The sequence below is a fragment of the Bos mutus genome, chromosome 14, assembly GCF_027580195.1.
Source record: "Bos mutus isolate GX-2022 chromosome 14, NWIPB_WYAK_1.1, whole genome shotgun sequence".
NCBI classification, from domain to species: domain Eukaryota; kingdom Metazoa; phylum Chordata; class Mammalia; order Artiodactyla; family Bovidae; genus Bos; species Bos mutus.
The window spans coordinates 53,976,707-53,994,556 of record NC_091630.1 but is presented as its reverse complement, the minus strand read 5'-3'; the positions used below and the strand labels follow the sequence as shown (position 1 = coordinate 53,994,556).

At 38.1% G+C, this 17,850-nt stretch overlaps 1 protein-coding gene across 9 annotated transcripts in view; it reads left to right on the top strand.

Moving 5' to 3' along the window:
* The first annotated feature begins 5,915 nt into the window (after window positions 1-5,915).
* YTHDF3 (YTH N6-methyladenosine RNA binding protein F3) overlaps window positions 5,916-17,850 on the top strand; it is a 33,205-nt gene continuing 21,270 nt past the window's right edge. For 3 of the 9 annotated variants that reach the window (XM_070382331.1, XM_070382330.1, XM_070382329.1), the window contains exons 1-5: window positions 5,916-6,196; window positions 6,692-6,716; window positions 10,225-10,370; window positions 12,633-12,718; window positions 14,326-14,370. In XM_070382331.1, the coding sequence (XP_070238432.1) occupies window positions 10,313-10,370; window positions 12,633-12,718; window positions 14,326-14,370 (189 nt within the window). In that variant the 5' untranslated portion in view covers window positions 5,916-6,196; window positions 6,692-6,716; window positions 10,225-10,312. Of the gene's footprint in view, window positions 6,197-6,691; window positions 6,717-8,056; window positions 8,125-10,224; window positions 10,371-12,632; window positions 12,719-14,325; window positions 14,371-17,850 lie in introns of those variants that run through there. The other 6 variants (XM_070382335.1, XM_070382332.1, XM_070382333.1 and 3 more) reach the window with 6 other exon arrangements.

Here is a 17,850-nt window from a genome sequence, read left to right as displayed (position 1 = left end):
TCAGGTCCCTCCACTGGGAACGTCTTGCAGAACTATAGAGCAATGTCACAACTAGGAGAATGACATCTCTCAGTCAAGACAGAACTTTCCATCATCAGGACGATCCCTCCTGTTGATTTTTCACAACCGTACTCACTTCCCTTTGGTCGTCAAATCTTCCTTAACCCTCTGCTGCTGCTGCTGCTGCTGCTAAGTCGCTTCAGTTGTGTCCTGACTCTGTGCGACCCCATAGACAGCAGCAGCCCACCAGGCTCCCCCGTCCCTGGGATTCTCCAGGCAAGAGTACTGGAGTGGGTTGCCATTTCCTTCTCCAATGCATGGAAAAGTTCTCCAGTTGTGTCCGACTCTTAGTGACCCCGTGGACTGCAGCTTACCAGGCTCCTCCATCCATGGGATTTTCCAGGCAAGAGTACTGGAGTGGGTTGCCATTTCCTTCTCCAATGCATGAAAGTGAAAAGTGAAAGGGAAGTTGCTCAGTCGTGTCCGACTCTTTGCGACCCCATGGACTGCAGCCTACCAGGCTCCTCTGTCCATGGGATTTTCCAGGCAAGAGTACTGAAGTGGGGTGCCATTGCCTTCTCTGCCTTAACCCTCAGGGAACCACTAATCTGTATTTCTATAATTTGTCATTTCAAGACGATTAAATATATATATAGCATCATCGACTCAATGGACATGAGTTTGAGCAAACTCCAGGAGATAGTGAAGGACTGGAAGGCTTGGTGTGCTACAGTCCATGGGGTCACAAAGAGTTGGACACGACTGAGCGACTGAACAACATATATATATGGAATCACACAGTATATAAGCTTTCAAGACTGGCTTTTTTCACCCATCCCAAGATTCAAGTTGTTTTCTATATCAGCTTTTTTTTTCCTCTCCCTTTTATTATTGACTAGTATTCCAGGTATGGATGTAGCACAGAATGTTTTCCCATTCATCCACTGAAAGATACTTAGGTTTTTTCTAGTTTTTGGCTATTATAAATGAAGCTGCTATAAAAATATGTGTATAGATGTTTGCGTGAACACAGAAATGCATTATTTTCTATTGTGGCTGTAACAAATTGTGTTCAGTCGTGTCCAACTCTTCGCAACCCATGAACTGTAGCCCACCACGCTCCTCTGTCCATGGGATTTCCCAGGCAAGAATACTGGAGTGGGTTGCCATTTCCTCTTCCATGGGATCACCTAGACCCAGGGATTGAAACCGTGTCTCCTGCATTGGCAGGTGGATTCTTTGCCACTGAGCCACCTGGGAAGCCCCAATTTCTTCAAGCTTAATCTAAAAAACCCTCAAATGTATTATTTTGCAGTTATGGAGATCAGAATTTTGAGTTCCTTCTGGAAGCTCCAGGGGTGCATCTGATCTTGGCCTTCTCTTTCTGGAGCTGGCCAGCATTTCTATGCTCATAGCTACATTCCAAGTGCTGCTTCCAACATCACAAGATCTTCTAACTCTGGCGCTCCTTGTTGTTTTGTTGCTAACTCATATCCAACTCTTTTGTGACCCCATGGACTGTCGCCTCTCTCTTACAAGGGCCCTTCTGATTTTATTGGACCCACTTGAATCATCCAAAATAATCTTTTCATCTTAACATCGCTAACTTAATCACAACTACAAAGACCCTTTTGCCAAGTAAGGTATCATATTCACAAATTCTGGGGACTAGATTTAGTCAAAATATAGCAAAGCCATTATTTAGTCAACCACAAGTTTTCATTTCTTTGGGGTAGGTGCTCAAGAATGTAACTATCATTGATGATCACACGCTTAGCTTTATAAGAAACTCTTAAACTATTTTCCATAAGGATTGTACTAGTTACAGTCCCACCAGTGATGTAAGGGTGATGCAGTTCTCCACTACAACTTTGCAAGCATTTGGTCACCTTTTTTAGTCATTCTGATAGATGTGCAGTGATATCTCACTGTGATTTTAATTTGCATTTTTTTTAATGGTAAAAGACACTGAACATCTTTTCAAATGCTTAATTGCCATCTGAATACCCTCTTTGGTGAAATAGCTGTCCATGTCTTGTCTGCTTTATTTTTAAAGCAACTTAGAAGTGCTTCAGAAACTCTCACTAAGGCTGCTAACAGAATTTATGGGTTCTTTGGGTAGGTTTTTGACCTGGATCTTTGAGGAAACTTAAGTGCAGTGGTTCTAAAACTTAGTGTGCCTCACAATCACCTGAGCTTGATAAAATACAATTTGCTGGGACCCATCTCCAGTGTCTGATTTTCTAACTATGGGGTGGCACCCTGGAGAACTGGCATTTGTAACAAACTCCCAGGTACCACTGATGCTTTTATCCCAGGATCATACTTTGATATGCTTTAGGGAGACTTTAGGGCTACTTGATGTTTTCTTTTGCCATTTCCTTGTCACAGTAAATTTCCTTGTAGTAAACACTACAATGAATGAAATACTTACGCTCCAAAGTGAAGTGCTTGGGGAGAAAAAAAAAAAAAAAGAGGACAGAGGTAAGGCAAAAGCACACAGAAATTAATCTGATCTCCCAGGGGCCAAAGACTGGAACAATTTGAGCAACTAAATTAATTATGAAAGCACTGGATAAATATCCATGAGTCCCTAGTGATAGAAATACGGGAGAAAGGTCAGATCTTCCTTGCACAGGAATTCCAAATACTCCAGGAGGGGAGCTTTAATTCCCTTCTCTTGAGTATGGGCTGGATTTAACGACTCACCTCACAAGACTAGAGTATGGAAAGTGGAAAATACTAATTTTGCCATGGAAAACCTGGCAGACACAGCTTTAGCCCAAATAACCAGGATTAACATGATCAGTGACAAGTCATACTGATATCACAAGCCCTGATATAATGACATAAGGAAGGCACTGCACTTGTAGTATCGTTTCCCTAAATCCATAACCCCAACCTTGTTGTTAGGTCACTAAGTCGTGTCCAACTCTTTTGTGACCCCATGGACTGTAGCCAGCCAGGCTCCTCTGTCCATGAGTTTTTCCAGGCAAGAATACTGGAGTGGGTTGCCATTTCCTTCTCCAGGGCCTCTTCAGGCCCAGGGATCAAACCCATGTCTCTTACATTAGCAGGTGGATTCTTTACCGCTGAGCCACCAACCCCCACCTAATTGTGAGAAAACATCAGAACTCAATTTGAGATTCATTCTAAAAACATCTGCCCTATACTCTTCAAAAAAGTGTCAAGGCCATGAGACTAGACCAAGAAACTCACAAACTGGGGGGAGATAACAAAGAAAAAGAATATTAGTGAAAAAAACGGGAAATCCAGGTGGTCTGTAGCTAACAGTACTATAACAATGTCAATTTCCTGGTTTAGATAAATGTAGTAACTGGTTAAGTAATACATGTCTATTAGGGGAAGCTGGGTAAAGGATACATAGAAATTCTTTGCAACACTTCTGTTAATCTACAGTTATTTCAAAATAAAGAAGTTCCCCACCCTAGAGTTTCTGACCTAGTATATATGGTGGGTACCAAGAATTTTCATTTAAGTTCCCCAGAGATGCTATTAGCCTAGGGAAACACTCTGGAATACACCGCTTTAGGGAAACCTTAGGGCCACTTGTTTTCTGCTTTTTCTTGCCACTATAAATTTCTTTGCTTGGAAAATTCCACGGACAGAGGAGCCTAGTGGGCTACTGTCAGTGGGTTCCTAGATGGTCGGACACGACTTAGTGACTGAGCAGGCACACACATGAGAACGAAACAAAGTTGTTGACCTTTCTGTTTCAAAGCAGGTTTTAATTGGGGGGTGGGGCAGGGAGGGGGTTCAGTGTTCTCCTCAGAGATTGCTTTCACCTTAAGGATATTTAAGGATATCATCCCTTAAAAATGCATTCATCAACCCTCAAATTGAATTTTCCGTGCTTGGTTCCCTTATACTATGTTACTTAAAGATAACAAAAAGCCTTAGAAATTGTCTTAAATACTGGGAAAAATTCAAATAGTTTAAATGCTGCTGGGTACGAAGTGAATCTGGGCAATTACTACACGTACAAGGTTCATTACAATTTGTCTCTCACTATCCATCCTCTTTCTGATCTTTAAACTGAGCACATGGTCAATCAGAATGTGTCAAAAACATATCTTCCCAGGGGAAGCTGACCTGACCTAAAAACGCCTCTTGGAGATTTATATGAAACACTGGACTCTCAAGATAGGATTCACCTCTATCATTCAGTGCTTCTGTAAGTTCACGCCAGGTGTCAGAGGCTGTGGTGGGGAAGGGAGGGGACAAGAGAGTATTTGCAATGCTTTGTTGAGCTGGTCACCCTGCTTTGCTCCCAAGTCACTCAAGTGGGAGAGTATGGTTTAGAATCTTTTGGGGCTAGAAGGTGGCCTAAACAAGTATACATGAAGTATATACTAAACAAGTATACATGAAGTCTTTTCTTTTTTTTTTTTACATCTTAATGCAGATATAATTGACATAAAATAAAACGCACATATTTCAAGTATATGATTGCGTAAGTTTTGACATGCGTAAACACCCACGAAACCATCACCAAATTCAAGATAATGAATATACTCATCACCCCAAAATGTTTCCTCTCTCCGCTTTATGACTGTTTTTCTTATCATCATAGTAACACACTTTGTTTAGCTGTGAGAATGTATATATGTGATCAGTCATGGCCTGAGATATGAATTGATTTTTTATTTTCTACTGTATTTAATGGCCCCTTTTTAACGGGCCAGTTTTTTAGCTGTAGTGGCTTAGACGGTAAAGCGTCTGATTGCAACGCAGGAGACTTGGGTTCGATCCCTGGGTTGGGAAGATCCCTTGGAGAAGGAAATGGCAGCCCACTCCAGTATTCTTGCCTGGAAAATCCCATGGACAGAGGAGCCTAGTTGGCTACCGTCCATGGGGTCGCAAAGAGTCGGACACGACTGAGCGACTTCACTTCACTTCATTCAGTGCTTCTAAAATATTGTTGCATTGTTAAACACAAAGTTAATCTCTTATCCGACGGTTTTGAGGTAAGGATTTGGCCATTTAAGTTATTCCTTTATATACAGTCAACATTCACACGGGTGAGGCAAGGAGTCTTTGCCTTTAATGCAAAGACGTAATTTTAACCAAACATTCAAAATGTTGCAAATCAGTTCCTTTGGTTTTGCAGAAGACTAAGTTTCTCGGTTTCTCTTGAACCTTGAAACGTCTGTCCTTTTAGGATTGAAAAAGCGTTCGGCAACTATGCTTACCTTTCCCAAAGTAACTTTATTCATTCATCAAAATCATCGGCAGGGGAGGGCACGGTCTGAACTCGGAGGGAACGGCAGAATATGAGTTATTCCTGCCATGCTCCTAGGGTTTAGCGAGAACGAATATTCGCCGGGGCACCCGCTATGTGCTGTTAAGTGTCGGCGCCCAGAACTCTAACACAGCCGCTAGCGCTGCATATGCTGGCTCCCGGCTGGGCCAGCAACTCGGTCCCGGGGGCGGCTGACTGCCCCCCGCCGACCTCGGCTTTGGGGGTGGCCTCGGCTCGGCTGCGGCGTTCCTACCTGCCAACCCTCACTTCGCGCCGGCCCAGCTCTAGAATCCCGGGCAACTCCGCCAGCCTCCCAGGCTAACTTCCTGTACAGAATGCGCCGGAGTCCGACTCCCGACCCACTCCCGGATGCCGACCCCCGACGCGCGCCCAGCGGCCTCAGAGCCGGACAGAAGGAAGGCACAGACGCACCGCTGGAAGTTGGCGCTCCCAGTCCCTCTCGCGCGCTCCCACCGCGGCGCCTGCGCCAAGGGGCCGACCGCGCGGGCCCGTCTCCGATGACGTGGCAAGGCGGGGGCGGAGCCAAGGTCGGCGGCGGGAGGGTGGGGGAGGAAGAGCGAGGTGAGCGCGGACGTCAGAGTGGAGAGCGGAAGGTCAGGGAGGCTCGGAGCGGAAGTGAGACCAGGGAGTCTGTCCGCCATTGTGGACCCGAGAAGCGAAGAGCTAGAGGGGGAGAGGAGCGTGCAAGCGGAAGAGACGAGCCCCTTCCACCAACTCCCGAGCGCGAGGCCGTCTTTCTGGCTTCTCAGCGAGCGGCGGCGGCAGGAAGAGCCTCTCGGCCGAGGGCGGCAGCCAACTGCTGTGAGTGCACAGGGAGAGGCCCAGGCGGCGGCGGCGGCGGCGGCGGTAGCAGCAGCAGCAGCAGCAGCTCTCGGGTTGCGGTGAAGAATGTCAGCCACTAGCGTGGATCAGGTGAGGGAGCAGAGGCCGCAGGCTTGGCGAAGGCCCGAGCCGCGGAGCTCCACCCTCGCTTGGGGCTTCGGCTCCTCCCTGTCGCCGCCGCTGCCCGGCCCGTAACGGTGCCCGGGGCGCAAGTTGCTGCGGTCTCGCAGCCCGGGCTGGGGCGTGCGCCGTGGCCCAGGAGCCTGCGGCCCGGGCGGGCGGCCGCGGGGCCGCGGAAGGTGCGGGCAGAACTGCGCTCCGGGGCCTTCGGCCGCGTCCCGAGGGCGGCAGACGCGGGGCTGAGAGCGAGCGAGCCCGAGGAGACGGCTTCCGAGTGGCGGGTGGGAGGTTTCAGGACCGGGATTGTGGGGAGATCGGTGGCGTTGGAGGATGTGGTGGGTTTCACTCCTACGCGGATTGTTTAAAATAACTTGTCTCCGGTAACGTCTCGGGTTAACACACTTTTCCTCTCTTCCCCCCCTGTTTTTTCCTTCTTATTACTACACCTTTCATCTTGCTACACAGAGACCTAAAGGGCAAGGAAATAAAGGTGAGTTCGGATATTTTTTTATCTTTTCATTGTTAGTTTGATGATACTCTTAAACTACGTGAAGACCTTTTTGTTTTTGATTTTTTTTTTTTTGAAATGCAGAATTAGAAAAACAGTTCATCACAGCTAAGGCAGCCGAATGCTGTCTGAAAGTTTGGTAGTTCCTTGCTTTGAAGCCACTTTTATGGGAATCAAAAGGATACAAGTAACAGTTTTATTAGTTGTACTTCACTTAAGGAAGTATTGGTTATGAATTGTAGTGACGTTTATTTAATTTTATAGTTTGTTTTTTGTGTAAGTTCTGCAGATCCAACAAATGCAGGTAGATAGGTGGGCATTTTCCTCGACATGTCTGGTTTACATCGAAACATGGAACCCACATAATTATTCTGTTACATTAGTGAAAATTGTATTGTTAATCACTGGTTCTGTTGAAGTCAGTTACACTGAGGCAATAGCCTGTTAGAGATCAAAACTGAGCAGGCATGTCATCTTGCTATGTAGCCCTGAAAGGTTTAACTCAGTATGGTATTTTAGAAATGACAGAGAAGGAAATAATTTGTGAGGTTCCTGCCAGGATTATGTGGTTTACTCTTTAGTTAGAAGGGAAAAAAGTAACATTGAAATTCGAGCATTTTAAAAAATGAGTGTATTTTTTATTTATTAATATGGAACAATACAGTCAGCTGACTGAAACATGACATTAATCATGTGACATTTATAAGTGTAGAACAATAACTGCTTTCTTGGGACAGTGCCAGTTAAATAACATTGCAGTGAACTATATATTTGTTACATTTTATAATAGGGCTTGAAATTAGGCTAAACAGAATTAAGCGTCCTGTTTTTTATTTCTGTTGCAAAGTATTACCTATAAAGTAAAATCTGCAGAGCCTTTTAGATGTAAATTCAATGTTTTTATTAGTGTCCTTTATATTCTTAGGGTTTTTATTAGCTATTTCAATAAATTTAAAAGGATTGAGTTCTGTATTCACAATTTAGTTAATTTTCTTTGAGTTGTACAATTTCTTGACAATTTTTGATGCTAGTAATGGCAGTGTATTAGATAATCCATTGCTTCATTTTGATTAAAGATATATATATAAACAGCAATTTTAATTTATAGACTGATATTAATTTTAGAATTATTTTCTGTGTTGTAAGCATAAAGCTCACAATTTGATACTGATTTATGTGAGTTTTAAAAAATTGGTTTCTAAATTTAAAGAGAATGATCCATTAATTTCTTTCATGCTGGTCTGCCCATTAGAAAGTATATAGACTTAGACATATGTGAAATCTGTGGTCATTATTGCCTAGCATAAATTATTTTATCCTAGATCTGTGGGGAGGTGGCACTTTGCAAGGCTATTTGAAATGCTAAGTGTTTTGTGTTACCTGCTTTAAGGTAAGTGTGCAAGTTCTATGAAGTACTTGTCTGACAAAACAAAATAGAGTATCTCCAGCATTGTAAAGCATTACTATAAGTATGGTTTGTAACATAGTCATTTAACTTAGGTGTGTCCTTATGACATCTTTGATATTAGAGATATAAATTTTCTATAAACAAAATTGTGTATTGACTACAAATATTTTAGGTTATTAAAATTATTTTCCTCCATCAGTATCACCTCAGTTGGATACATTTAGTCACACATACAAAGTATTTATTTGTATAAATGTTTATTCCAAGAAATTTTCTTTCTTTCTACAGTTTACAGTTTTACCCATGGATACAGTAGACTAGGATCCCTAGGAGACCTGTGTTCTAATATTACCTATGGCCACTGACTTGCCAAGTGATCTTGAGCACATTACACTTCTTGGTCAGAATTTCCCCTCTCCCTGTAAAATAAACGTAATAATTCTGGCCTTGAATCCTGTTGTATGTTTTGAGGGTTGTTGTAGTTAAAATAACCCACCTCTTTAGTAGCCATTATATTTGCTGCCTCACCTCATCTGTTGTTAAGGTGCAGGAAAGCTATTGCCTAAGACATGGCAGGGGCAAAAATATCGACTGGCCTAAAAGTATTCGTAATGACTTAAGATGCTTCTGGGGCTTCCCTGGTGGTTCAGACAGTAAAGAATCTGCTTGCAGTGCAGGAGACACGGGTTCATTCCCTGGTCAGGAAGATCCCCCAGAGAAGGGAGTGGCTCCCCAATCCAGTATTCTTGGCCTGGAGAATTCCGTGGACAGAGGAGCCTGGTGGGCTACAGTCCATAAAGTCTCAAAAGAGTCGGACACAACTGCGCGACTAACACATAAGATGCTGTAAATTGGTGGATACTCCAAGTACACAGATACACATATACATTACTTGTATTTTTATGCCTCTGTGGGGAGAATTACAAGAAGGCAGCACCTCCAGCAAACTGATGAGTGACTGTGTTGGAAAAAAACTGCTCTGCCTTAGTTGACTTGCTTTTCAAGCTAGTAAAATCGTTTTATATTTATTCTGTTTCTTTTTATGAAGCAGAAAGACTTTCCTTGAACTAAGCCCCAGTATTCTAAGGATGAGTATGAAAGTTAAATTCAAAACTTAACAAACTTACGAAAAATGCATATCTCTGAGGAACTATCAAAGTTTTGAAAAGCATACTCCTTTTTAGTTGATTTAGTATGATTTCAGGGACTGTGAGTTTCCTTTCTTAATAGTCTTCAGTTGACAGCATCAGCCTAATGTCTTTTAAAGGCTTTAATGTCTTGATTTTCTACCAAGTATTTTTCTGTATGTCCTTAAACGCACTGAAGGAGCGAAAATTTGCAAAGAATTCTGTATCAATCTCTTTGTAAGGCAAAAATACTTTTGAAGCATAAATAACACTGTTAAGTTTACTTGTTTATAAGTTGGAATTCTTTTTTTTTTTTTTGGAATTCTTTATAATCGATAGGCTGTCACTATGTTAAGTATTAGAACTCTGTTATTCTTGGCCAGGGTAGTACTTCAGGATAGTAGAAATTTAAGGATAATTGTGTACCTATTGGCCCATAATTTAAGGCTGACTTAATATCATTTTATTTATTAACAAGCTGAATTTTTCCTTGCTGGAATAAAAGTGTATATATTTTTTTAAAAGTGTATTAAAATGTCTCCTTTCCTTGCAGGCACCACAGATAAAAAGTGTCAGATCCCAGGCTCCTTGTAGCCTCAGGCCTTGCTGCCTGTTTCCTCCTTTCCCTTAAGTTTAAAAATAGGCACATATTTGGAAAGGAATTTATCTTTTCCCTCCTTTCCTCCCCTACCCCTCTGAGCAGAGGGAAATGTTCATTGTTTGGTACCACAATTTTAGAAAATTAGGCTAAATTTGACTGTTTTTTTAGTGTTTCAGGAAAGCAGTGAAAAATGCCTTGTATTTTGGCAGTATCTTTTGTATATTCTCCCCACCCTACCCACTCTGGAAATGATTGCAAAGCACTTTACTGTTGTTAATAGGCTTCATTTTATTAATCCTCAAAAGATCCCTATAAGGAGATAGAGGGTATATGGTATTGTCCCTGTTTTTATAGGTGGGGAAACATGATGCACAGATCTGTTGACTTTCCTAACTTGATGTAGTCAGGACCAGAGCAAAGAATCACCTGACTTCTAAGGCCCATGTTCTATCTTGATTTGACTCTGCTTCATAGAGCAGAGGAAACAGGCGAAGAATCATGTAAGTCATCTGTTCTTTTTTCCCTGAAGAACTTGTACAGACTATAGAATTGGCTGGGATTTCATTACTTTTTAATGGCTTTGGGTCTCCAAGACATTAGACTATCATTAAGGGATGTTCAAAACCTAGAGTCTTTAAGACAATTGAATTTCCTTAAGAAAGGTATGCTTCTGAGATTCAAGGACTAGCTTCTTACTCAGATTCTAATTTGATGCAAATTGCTTGTCAGTATGAGTGAAATACTTGAAACAAAATATTTTTATCCTTAGATTGACATAGTCCTTTAATAATCTTTTAGGACTTGTTAAGACATTTTAATGCATCATTTATAAAAGACTGGACCTGGGAGTATTTTCTTGGTCTCATCCTTGTAGAAGAGAAAGAACAGGAAATGAGTAAGAATAGCAGTATAATATATATTTAGATTAATTATAAGTAGGTACTTTTAAAAAAACTTTTAGCAGTGTAGAATAAATTTCTGAGACTCTATAATGAGTATAAATGATAAATGGTTGTAATTTCATACAAGGTAGCTGTTTCAGATACTGGCGAATACATACCAGTGACACATAAGTATCAGTCCCGGAGTGTGGTGAAGAAATGTTTTTCAGGAGATTAATGGATCAGGCATAACTAGCTTTTTGATAAAGGATTGGTAAAGAACAGGTATATTAGAATCTTTTGGCCTGAAATGATTAGTCCACCAGAAATAACTTAAGGTACCCTCCGCTTTAATTTTGTTTCTAATAGTTGTTACATATGTAACTCCTGGGGAGCACATTCAGCTCAGCTCTAGTATTGATACAGTCCTTATCAAATACAGTTAAACCACCTCAGTGGAGCCAGGATTGTGGTGACCTTCAGGTGTCTCTTAGAGGCTTTGAGGGGCAGTGGAGAATTCATGAGAGGTCTACTTTGAAGGCTTCAGAGAGTAGTAGTTTTTGAGTGATCATTGGTACCCAGAATGGCAAAAAACAAGGGATTTTATCTAGCTTTGTTCCCATGTCTCTGTCAACTTGTATATTTCGTTTAGGTCCCTAAACTTGTTGGAATAAATTAAGGAAAATAGAGATGCTATTATACAAGAACACACAACTTAAATCCATTGCTCCTAACCTTAATTTATAATATTTTATATTTAATGGTTATACTTAAAAATACACTATTTTCAGCAATAAATCTTCAGGTATTGAAGGGCTTTTTTTTTGTTCCTAAGAGATTAGTCGCAAACTTGTTAATGTGGTCCTAAAGTAATTTTTAGTCCTATTTGGATCTTGTAATATTTTATACAATAATAATATCCAAGATTATTACATACTGTCATTGAATACTCAGATGAGATGAAGTAGGTACTATTAATAACCTCCTTGAACAGGGAAGTAGAGTTAGAGAGGCTAAATTATGAACTTGAGATCTCCCAGCCTCTCAAGGTTGGATTTGGGACTCACACCAAGGGCCTTTTTACCACCTTGAATCTGTGCTTAAAAGTACCAAGATAGTGTCCAGAACAGCAGCTTTATACAGAGCATTGATGGAAGTGATCTCTGAACAAACATGGCATTATAAATCAGCCTCTAACTGGTGTTTTCATATGTTGCAAGAATATTATGGTTATCTTCAGTGTCTTAGTTTTATTTGAACTTTCTTGTAAAAGTCTTCATTGTTTATTGTTTAGGATTAAGGCCCTTTTTATTTAGGTTTTTTATGATAATATTTTATTGTGATACTACTTCAAGTGAATTTTTAGTCACTGTAACTGGAGATACATAAGATACTTATTTTAACTTTGGTTACCAAACAAGGTTTTTTATTTGTCTTTAATAGACTGAATAGTTACAGTGATTTAACAAAGGTAGAGCACGTTCAGAAGTCTATCTTGTCAACAGCACTGCCTGAAGTGGTTATTTTAGATTCAAATACAGCATTAGCAAACCCTTCCAACATTTAAATTTAACTGTTTGCTTACTACAGTGTTGAAATTGAGATGTTTATGTTATGTTTTTAGTAGTGGGAAGTATATATATATAGTTTGTGTTTATGTGATCTTGGGTTTATATATACACAAGATTTGTAAGTTTTCGGTGCCTTATAAATATTTGTATCCAAAATTAAGTTCATCCTTAAGGGGGTTTTCTAATGAAAAGAACAAAGAACTCAGGATAATTTTTTCCAGGCTGACTTGAAAAATACTGAAAATATTAGGTTATTCTGTGAGTTTCATAAAGATAATTACAATACATCTAATACAAACGTATTTTTTAGTTTCAGTACAAAACGGTTCGATTCATCAAAAAGATGCTGTAAATGATGATGATTTTGAGCCATACTTAAGTAGCCAGACAAATCAGGTAAGTCTGACAGGCCCGTGTTTAGGAAATGAAACAATATTAATTGATTTTTTAAAATAGATGTTTTAATTGAATGAGACGAACCATATCGTGTATTAATCTAGTGTGCCTACATAATAGTAAATAACAGTTGCGGGTTTATGACACAGCGCAGTTCTTTGGAAATTGTAGATGGCTGAAACTCAATTATGAAATGTAAAGATTTAAAGATGAGCTTTTGTATATATTGTGGTTAGATTGACTGTTGAATTTAATCTTTCAATGCTGCTGCCATGTCTTCATAGCCAAAGCAAATGACAGGGTTTAATTAGCTAGAAATTTGGGGGAGAGAACAGTTTGTACCTGAAATTTTTGGTTAGTATATTTAAAATTTTTATTTAACCTGATAATAAGGAATAGAATTAAAGATACGATAAACACACTTGCCCTGTATATTGTAAGCATAGAGAATTTCATCAAATCAAGTAACTAGTGGCTTTTGAGGTTCTTTGTTTGAATTTTTCACAAATAATCTTGTGAATTTATATACAGGAATAATTTAGACTTAAACATTGACCAAACTGAATGATATTCCTTAGTCTCTGTATTCCATTTCTGCACCTCTGTTAATAAAAATACCACTACTGGAAATAAATTTAACAGATAAGCTTTCATTATTAACCGGTTTTTTTAGAGACAACATTTTGGAATGAAACTACTTTTGTTAATTTTCCTTATAAAAAGATGCATGAAAAAATATACCTTGAAATATTAACCTAGATTGTTTTTAAACTTAATAAAAGAACAAGGAACCAAATATTGTTATAGAACTTTGCAGTTGCAGAGAAAATTTCAACGAAAAGTAGTTCCCAATTTGTGGAATATATGATTATTTTTAGGACTTTGGAGAACTATGGTTATGTTCAACCTAATCTATGTTTATTTCTCTCTAACACTCCCTTCTATCAGTTGATCTACATCCCTCAAGTATGTTGGGAGGGAAGAAATAAATGAGAAAAAATAAAAATGAGTGATAAAATGTACGTTTTTTTAAGATGTTTGGCTACTTCTAAAAATGAAAAAAAAATCATTTCATGCATATGTAATCTAACTTTGTGGTCTCAGTAACAATTCTACTTTCCACCTATAGGTGTGAAAGAATGTATCACTGGAAAGTAGGGGAAGATCATTTGTTGGGGGCGTGTAGTGAAGGTTTTAAACGAAATAAACAGTACTCTGTTCTGTTTGGACCCAGACAGTAATCTCAGTTAACATCCCTTATGGCAGTGTTTCCAATTTTTTGAGAAATTCTGATATAATGAGTTATAGTAGATACTCTGCTAACAAGGTCTCCATTGTTAGATAAGTTTGGGAAATTTATTTGGTTGGGAAATTTATTTGGTTTAAATAATTGAATTGTTTTTTGCTACTTGATTTTGTACTTAGTGTGTTATAATGTAAAATAGAATGTCTAAGGCAAGGGTACAGTATGAGTATTTTCCGAAATGTTTGTTCAAACTTTATTTTCAAGATATTTTAATGGATTATAAATGTTTGAGAATTGCTGCCTGTTTAAGAATCTTCTTGTTTTATTTGGTAACAGATATTTCATAATTTATTTGTCACAGGGACTTAGAAGATTGGTTTTTTGGCATTCCACAGAGATGCTTCAGGTCTGCCTAGGGGAGACCTGGGGAGGGTAACCTGGATCCCACCTGTGTAGCAACCAGAGCTGTGCTTTGCATTTTATGTGTTTTATATGTTGGAATTCTGCATACAATTTCACATAAAGCATTGGAAAGTCATTGTTTTTTTTTTTTAAGACTGTAAGGGCATTTACATTAGTGAATCCAGTTTTTAAATTGTATCATAAAAGTTTCCTTATGTTGGGGCAAAAACATCTATAAAAGGTTTGTTTTAATATGATGTTTAAATGAAAGGTCTTATGCTTTCTATTAATTAAATCACTTAAATCAATGATGAATCAATGTAATGTACTGTTTAAAGAGATGTCTTAAAAGTTTGATACCAGTGAGACTATATTTTACCACCTCCTCCTTGCCAGTACTAATGAATAGGTTTTGACCAGTTACCTTTCTGTAATAACTAAAAATAATGATCTAATCAGGGTAAATGGTACTAAGACTTCCCCAGTGGCTCAGCAGGTAAAAGAATCCACCCACCAATGCAGGAGACACGGGTTTGATCCCTGGGTTGTGAATGTCCCCTGGAAAAGGAAATGACAAGTCACCCCAGTATTCTTGCCTGGGAAATATAGTCAGAGGAGCCTGGGGTCGTAAAGAGTCGGACACAACTTAGCAACTGAGCATGAGCATGAACAATATAGAATATTGAAAACTGGCTTTATTGGAGAGCAAAATTGAAAATTATCTGAAATCTTAAAGATAAGCCTTACAAAATTTAAGTTTGTTGTGGTTACTTAGCTGCAATAGAAAATACAAATTGACCTTTTAAAGTAGATTAGTGAAAACTTGTATTGGTGAAATATTTGAAGTAATTATTTGGAGATTTAAAGTTATGCAAGTATTTATAGCTTCTTGCACTGACCTAGCCGAAATAATTGTTTATTTAAATTTTCAACAAAAAACACAGTATGTCTTTAAAATGAAATCCCTTCATCTGATTTTGCTATTATAAATAATAAAAATTATATTCTTTAGTCTGGAAAGGTTTTTACTGTTTGTTTTATATACTTAGAGCTAAATCAGTTCAAACTCAGAGATGCTTTAAAAACAGATTGTTGGTCTTTTACTTCTGTGGCAGTATATTTCTTCTATTTTCCTAGTGCTCAATATCTTAGGAAATAATTTTCATAGTAATTTAAAAAATAAATGTCCTTCAAGACTTAAAATTAGTTCTCTATAGTTCCTCAAAATAGTCTAACAAGGAAGTTGATTGAAAATTCAGGTTTAATTACTGTTAAAAGATGCCATGTGATTTATGAGTATAAATTTGAAGAATAAATTGAAAAACACCAAAGTTTGAATTTGTCTGCTTGTGTATATATGTGTATATATATATATATATATATGGGGAAATAAATTCCTAGCTGTGTTGATCAGAGAAGAGGTATAGAGAACTAAGAACATAAAATATCTTTTTCTGTCCCTGTTATTACTGCCCTTGGGTAAGGTTTTCATTATCTCTGCCTGTTGGAATGATTTCCTGACTGGGGATTCCATATTGCCACTCAGTGGTCTTCTTAAAGTCGTAGTCTGTTGCCACAGTCCTGTTTAAAGACTTAGCAAAGTTTCACCACAGTGGGTATATTCATAGTGTTGAGTGCCATTAAAGTGACTCCATTCTCTCCCTGACTCATCTTTGGCCAACTTATCCATCTACATTATCTAGGGAATAGGACTTATTTTCTGGATATTTTCTTTCATGATCTCAAACTTTTTATCTATATGTATGATTTACACACACAGTCTCATATGTCTATCACTTAGTGAAGTCTTCTGATTTTTCCCAGTTACTTGTTCCCTCTTGTTTATGCTCAAGTGTTTTGTTTTGCTTTGTTCTTATTTCTGTAACTATCCTTCCTAGATTGTCTTCCCTCCTAAATGTGTGAAATGCTCTAGGCCAAAGACTGTCTTCTTTTTCTTTCTGTCTCCAGTGATTGGCACTGTATCTGGCATGTAGCAGGCATTCATTAAGTATTTATTGAATAAGTAGATTAGGTTAACTGCTAGAATTAAGAAATGAAGAAGTATGGCTGGTGAAATAATTCAGATTAATTGAGTATAATATATGATGCTACATTTTCTTACAACATCTATGTGATTACATATGCATGTATTACACTTTTTAAGAAGTATAATAATATTTTTAAAATAATAAAATTCACATACACATTAAAAGTATATTAAAATCAACATTTCGTTGTTAATCCAGTAAGTTAGTTCTGGAGTTTGAAGCACCTCGTTCTTAATGGATAAGTTTTCCGTTTTTCTCTGCAGACATACTGTTAATGGTGAATAACACTTTAACCTTTTTTGTATTGACCTTCTAAGACATTGTATAGTATTCTCTCTTGAAGTTTGGATATTTATGAAGTAAAAATTGGTATTAGTATGGCTGGAAGACTCAGTGATAATTGAGTTGTACTGAAGTGCCCTCAGGTCAGAATAGTAATCATGAATTTTTTCTTACTGTTGTTCAAACTTTGAGATAATAGAAAAAGGCTAAGAAATGATAATTATAAGTGATTGAAATTCTAAGGAAGAATTTTTAATCTTTTCTATATTTGTTTTCAAATTAAAATAAGATTAACTCCTATACTTTAGCACTTTGCAATTAACAGGTAGATTTTTTAAATTTTGTAATTGATTAGAGCAGCAAATATCCTGTTTACCAGTGAAGGAACAAGGTTAGAGAAATTAAATGATCTGATGATCACTGACAACTGACATAGAAGCTGGAAGAGTAGAGAATTGAACCTATGTCCTTGATTACAACTTCTGTGTCATACTGTGACTTTATACTCTTAGTCAATTTGAGTGAAATTATATGCATTTGGTGATGAATTTACATTTTAAGCTTATATTTTCAAAAGGCAAGTTAAATTGTATTAATGAATACAACTATTGTTGATTGAATAGTTAGTGTGTCCTAGGTACCTTATCTTTATTTCTTTCAATATTTGATGAAACTCAAGCATTTAAATAGCTTGATACTGGTTTTACACAACTGATGGGTTGGGATTAGAATTTAGATTAGATACCTCCTGGCATCACATCTACCTTATATAATTAAATGGTCTCTCTCCAGATTGTATTTCTGAGTTTATGCTCTAGGTAAAGGGTTTGTGGATCTGTTACTTTACAAGTATGTTTCATTATATCCATTGAATTTTATATCAATTTTTGTGTGTACATATTGTTACCTTCCTATTTCCAATTCGTTCTTGAGTAAGAGAAATACCAAACATTTCACATCACTTTGTTTAGAAGTCATATATCTTTACAACAAAGTAAAACTTCACTATGAATAAACTATTTTAAAGTGATTATTTGGACATAAACTGTTAAATTGATTATACCTCGTAACAGATTTGAAGTAAAAGGTGAAAGAGAGTTTTGAGTTATATTGTTTTCCATCATCAGTAGGTAGAAATTTTGTTCCCCTTCTTT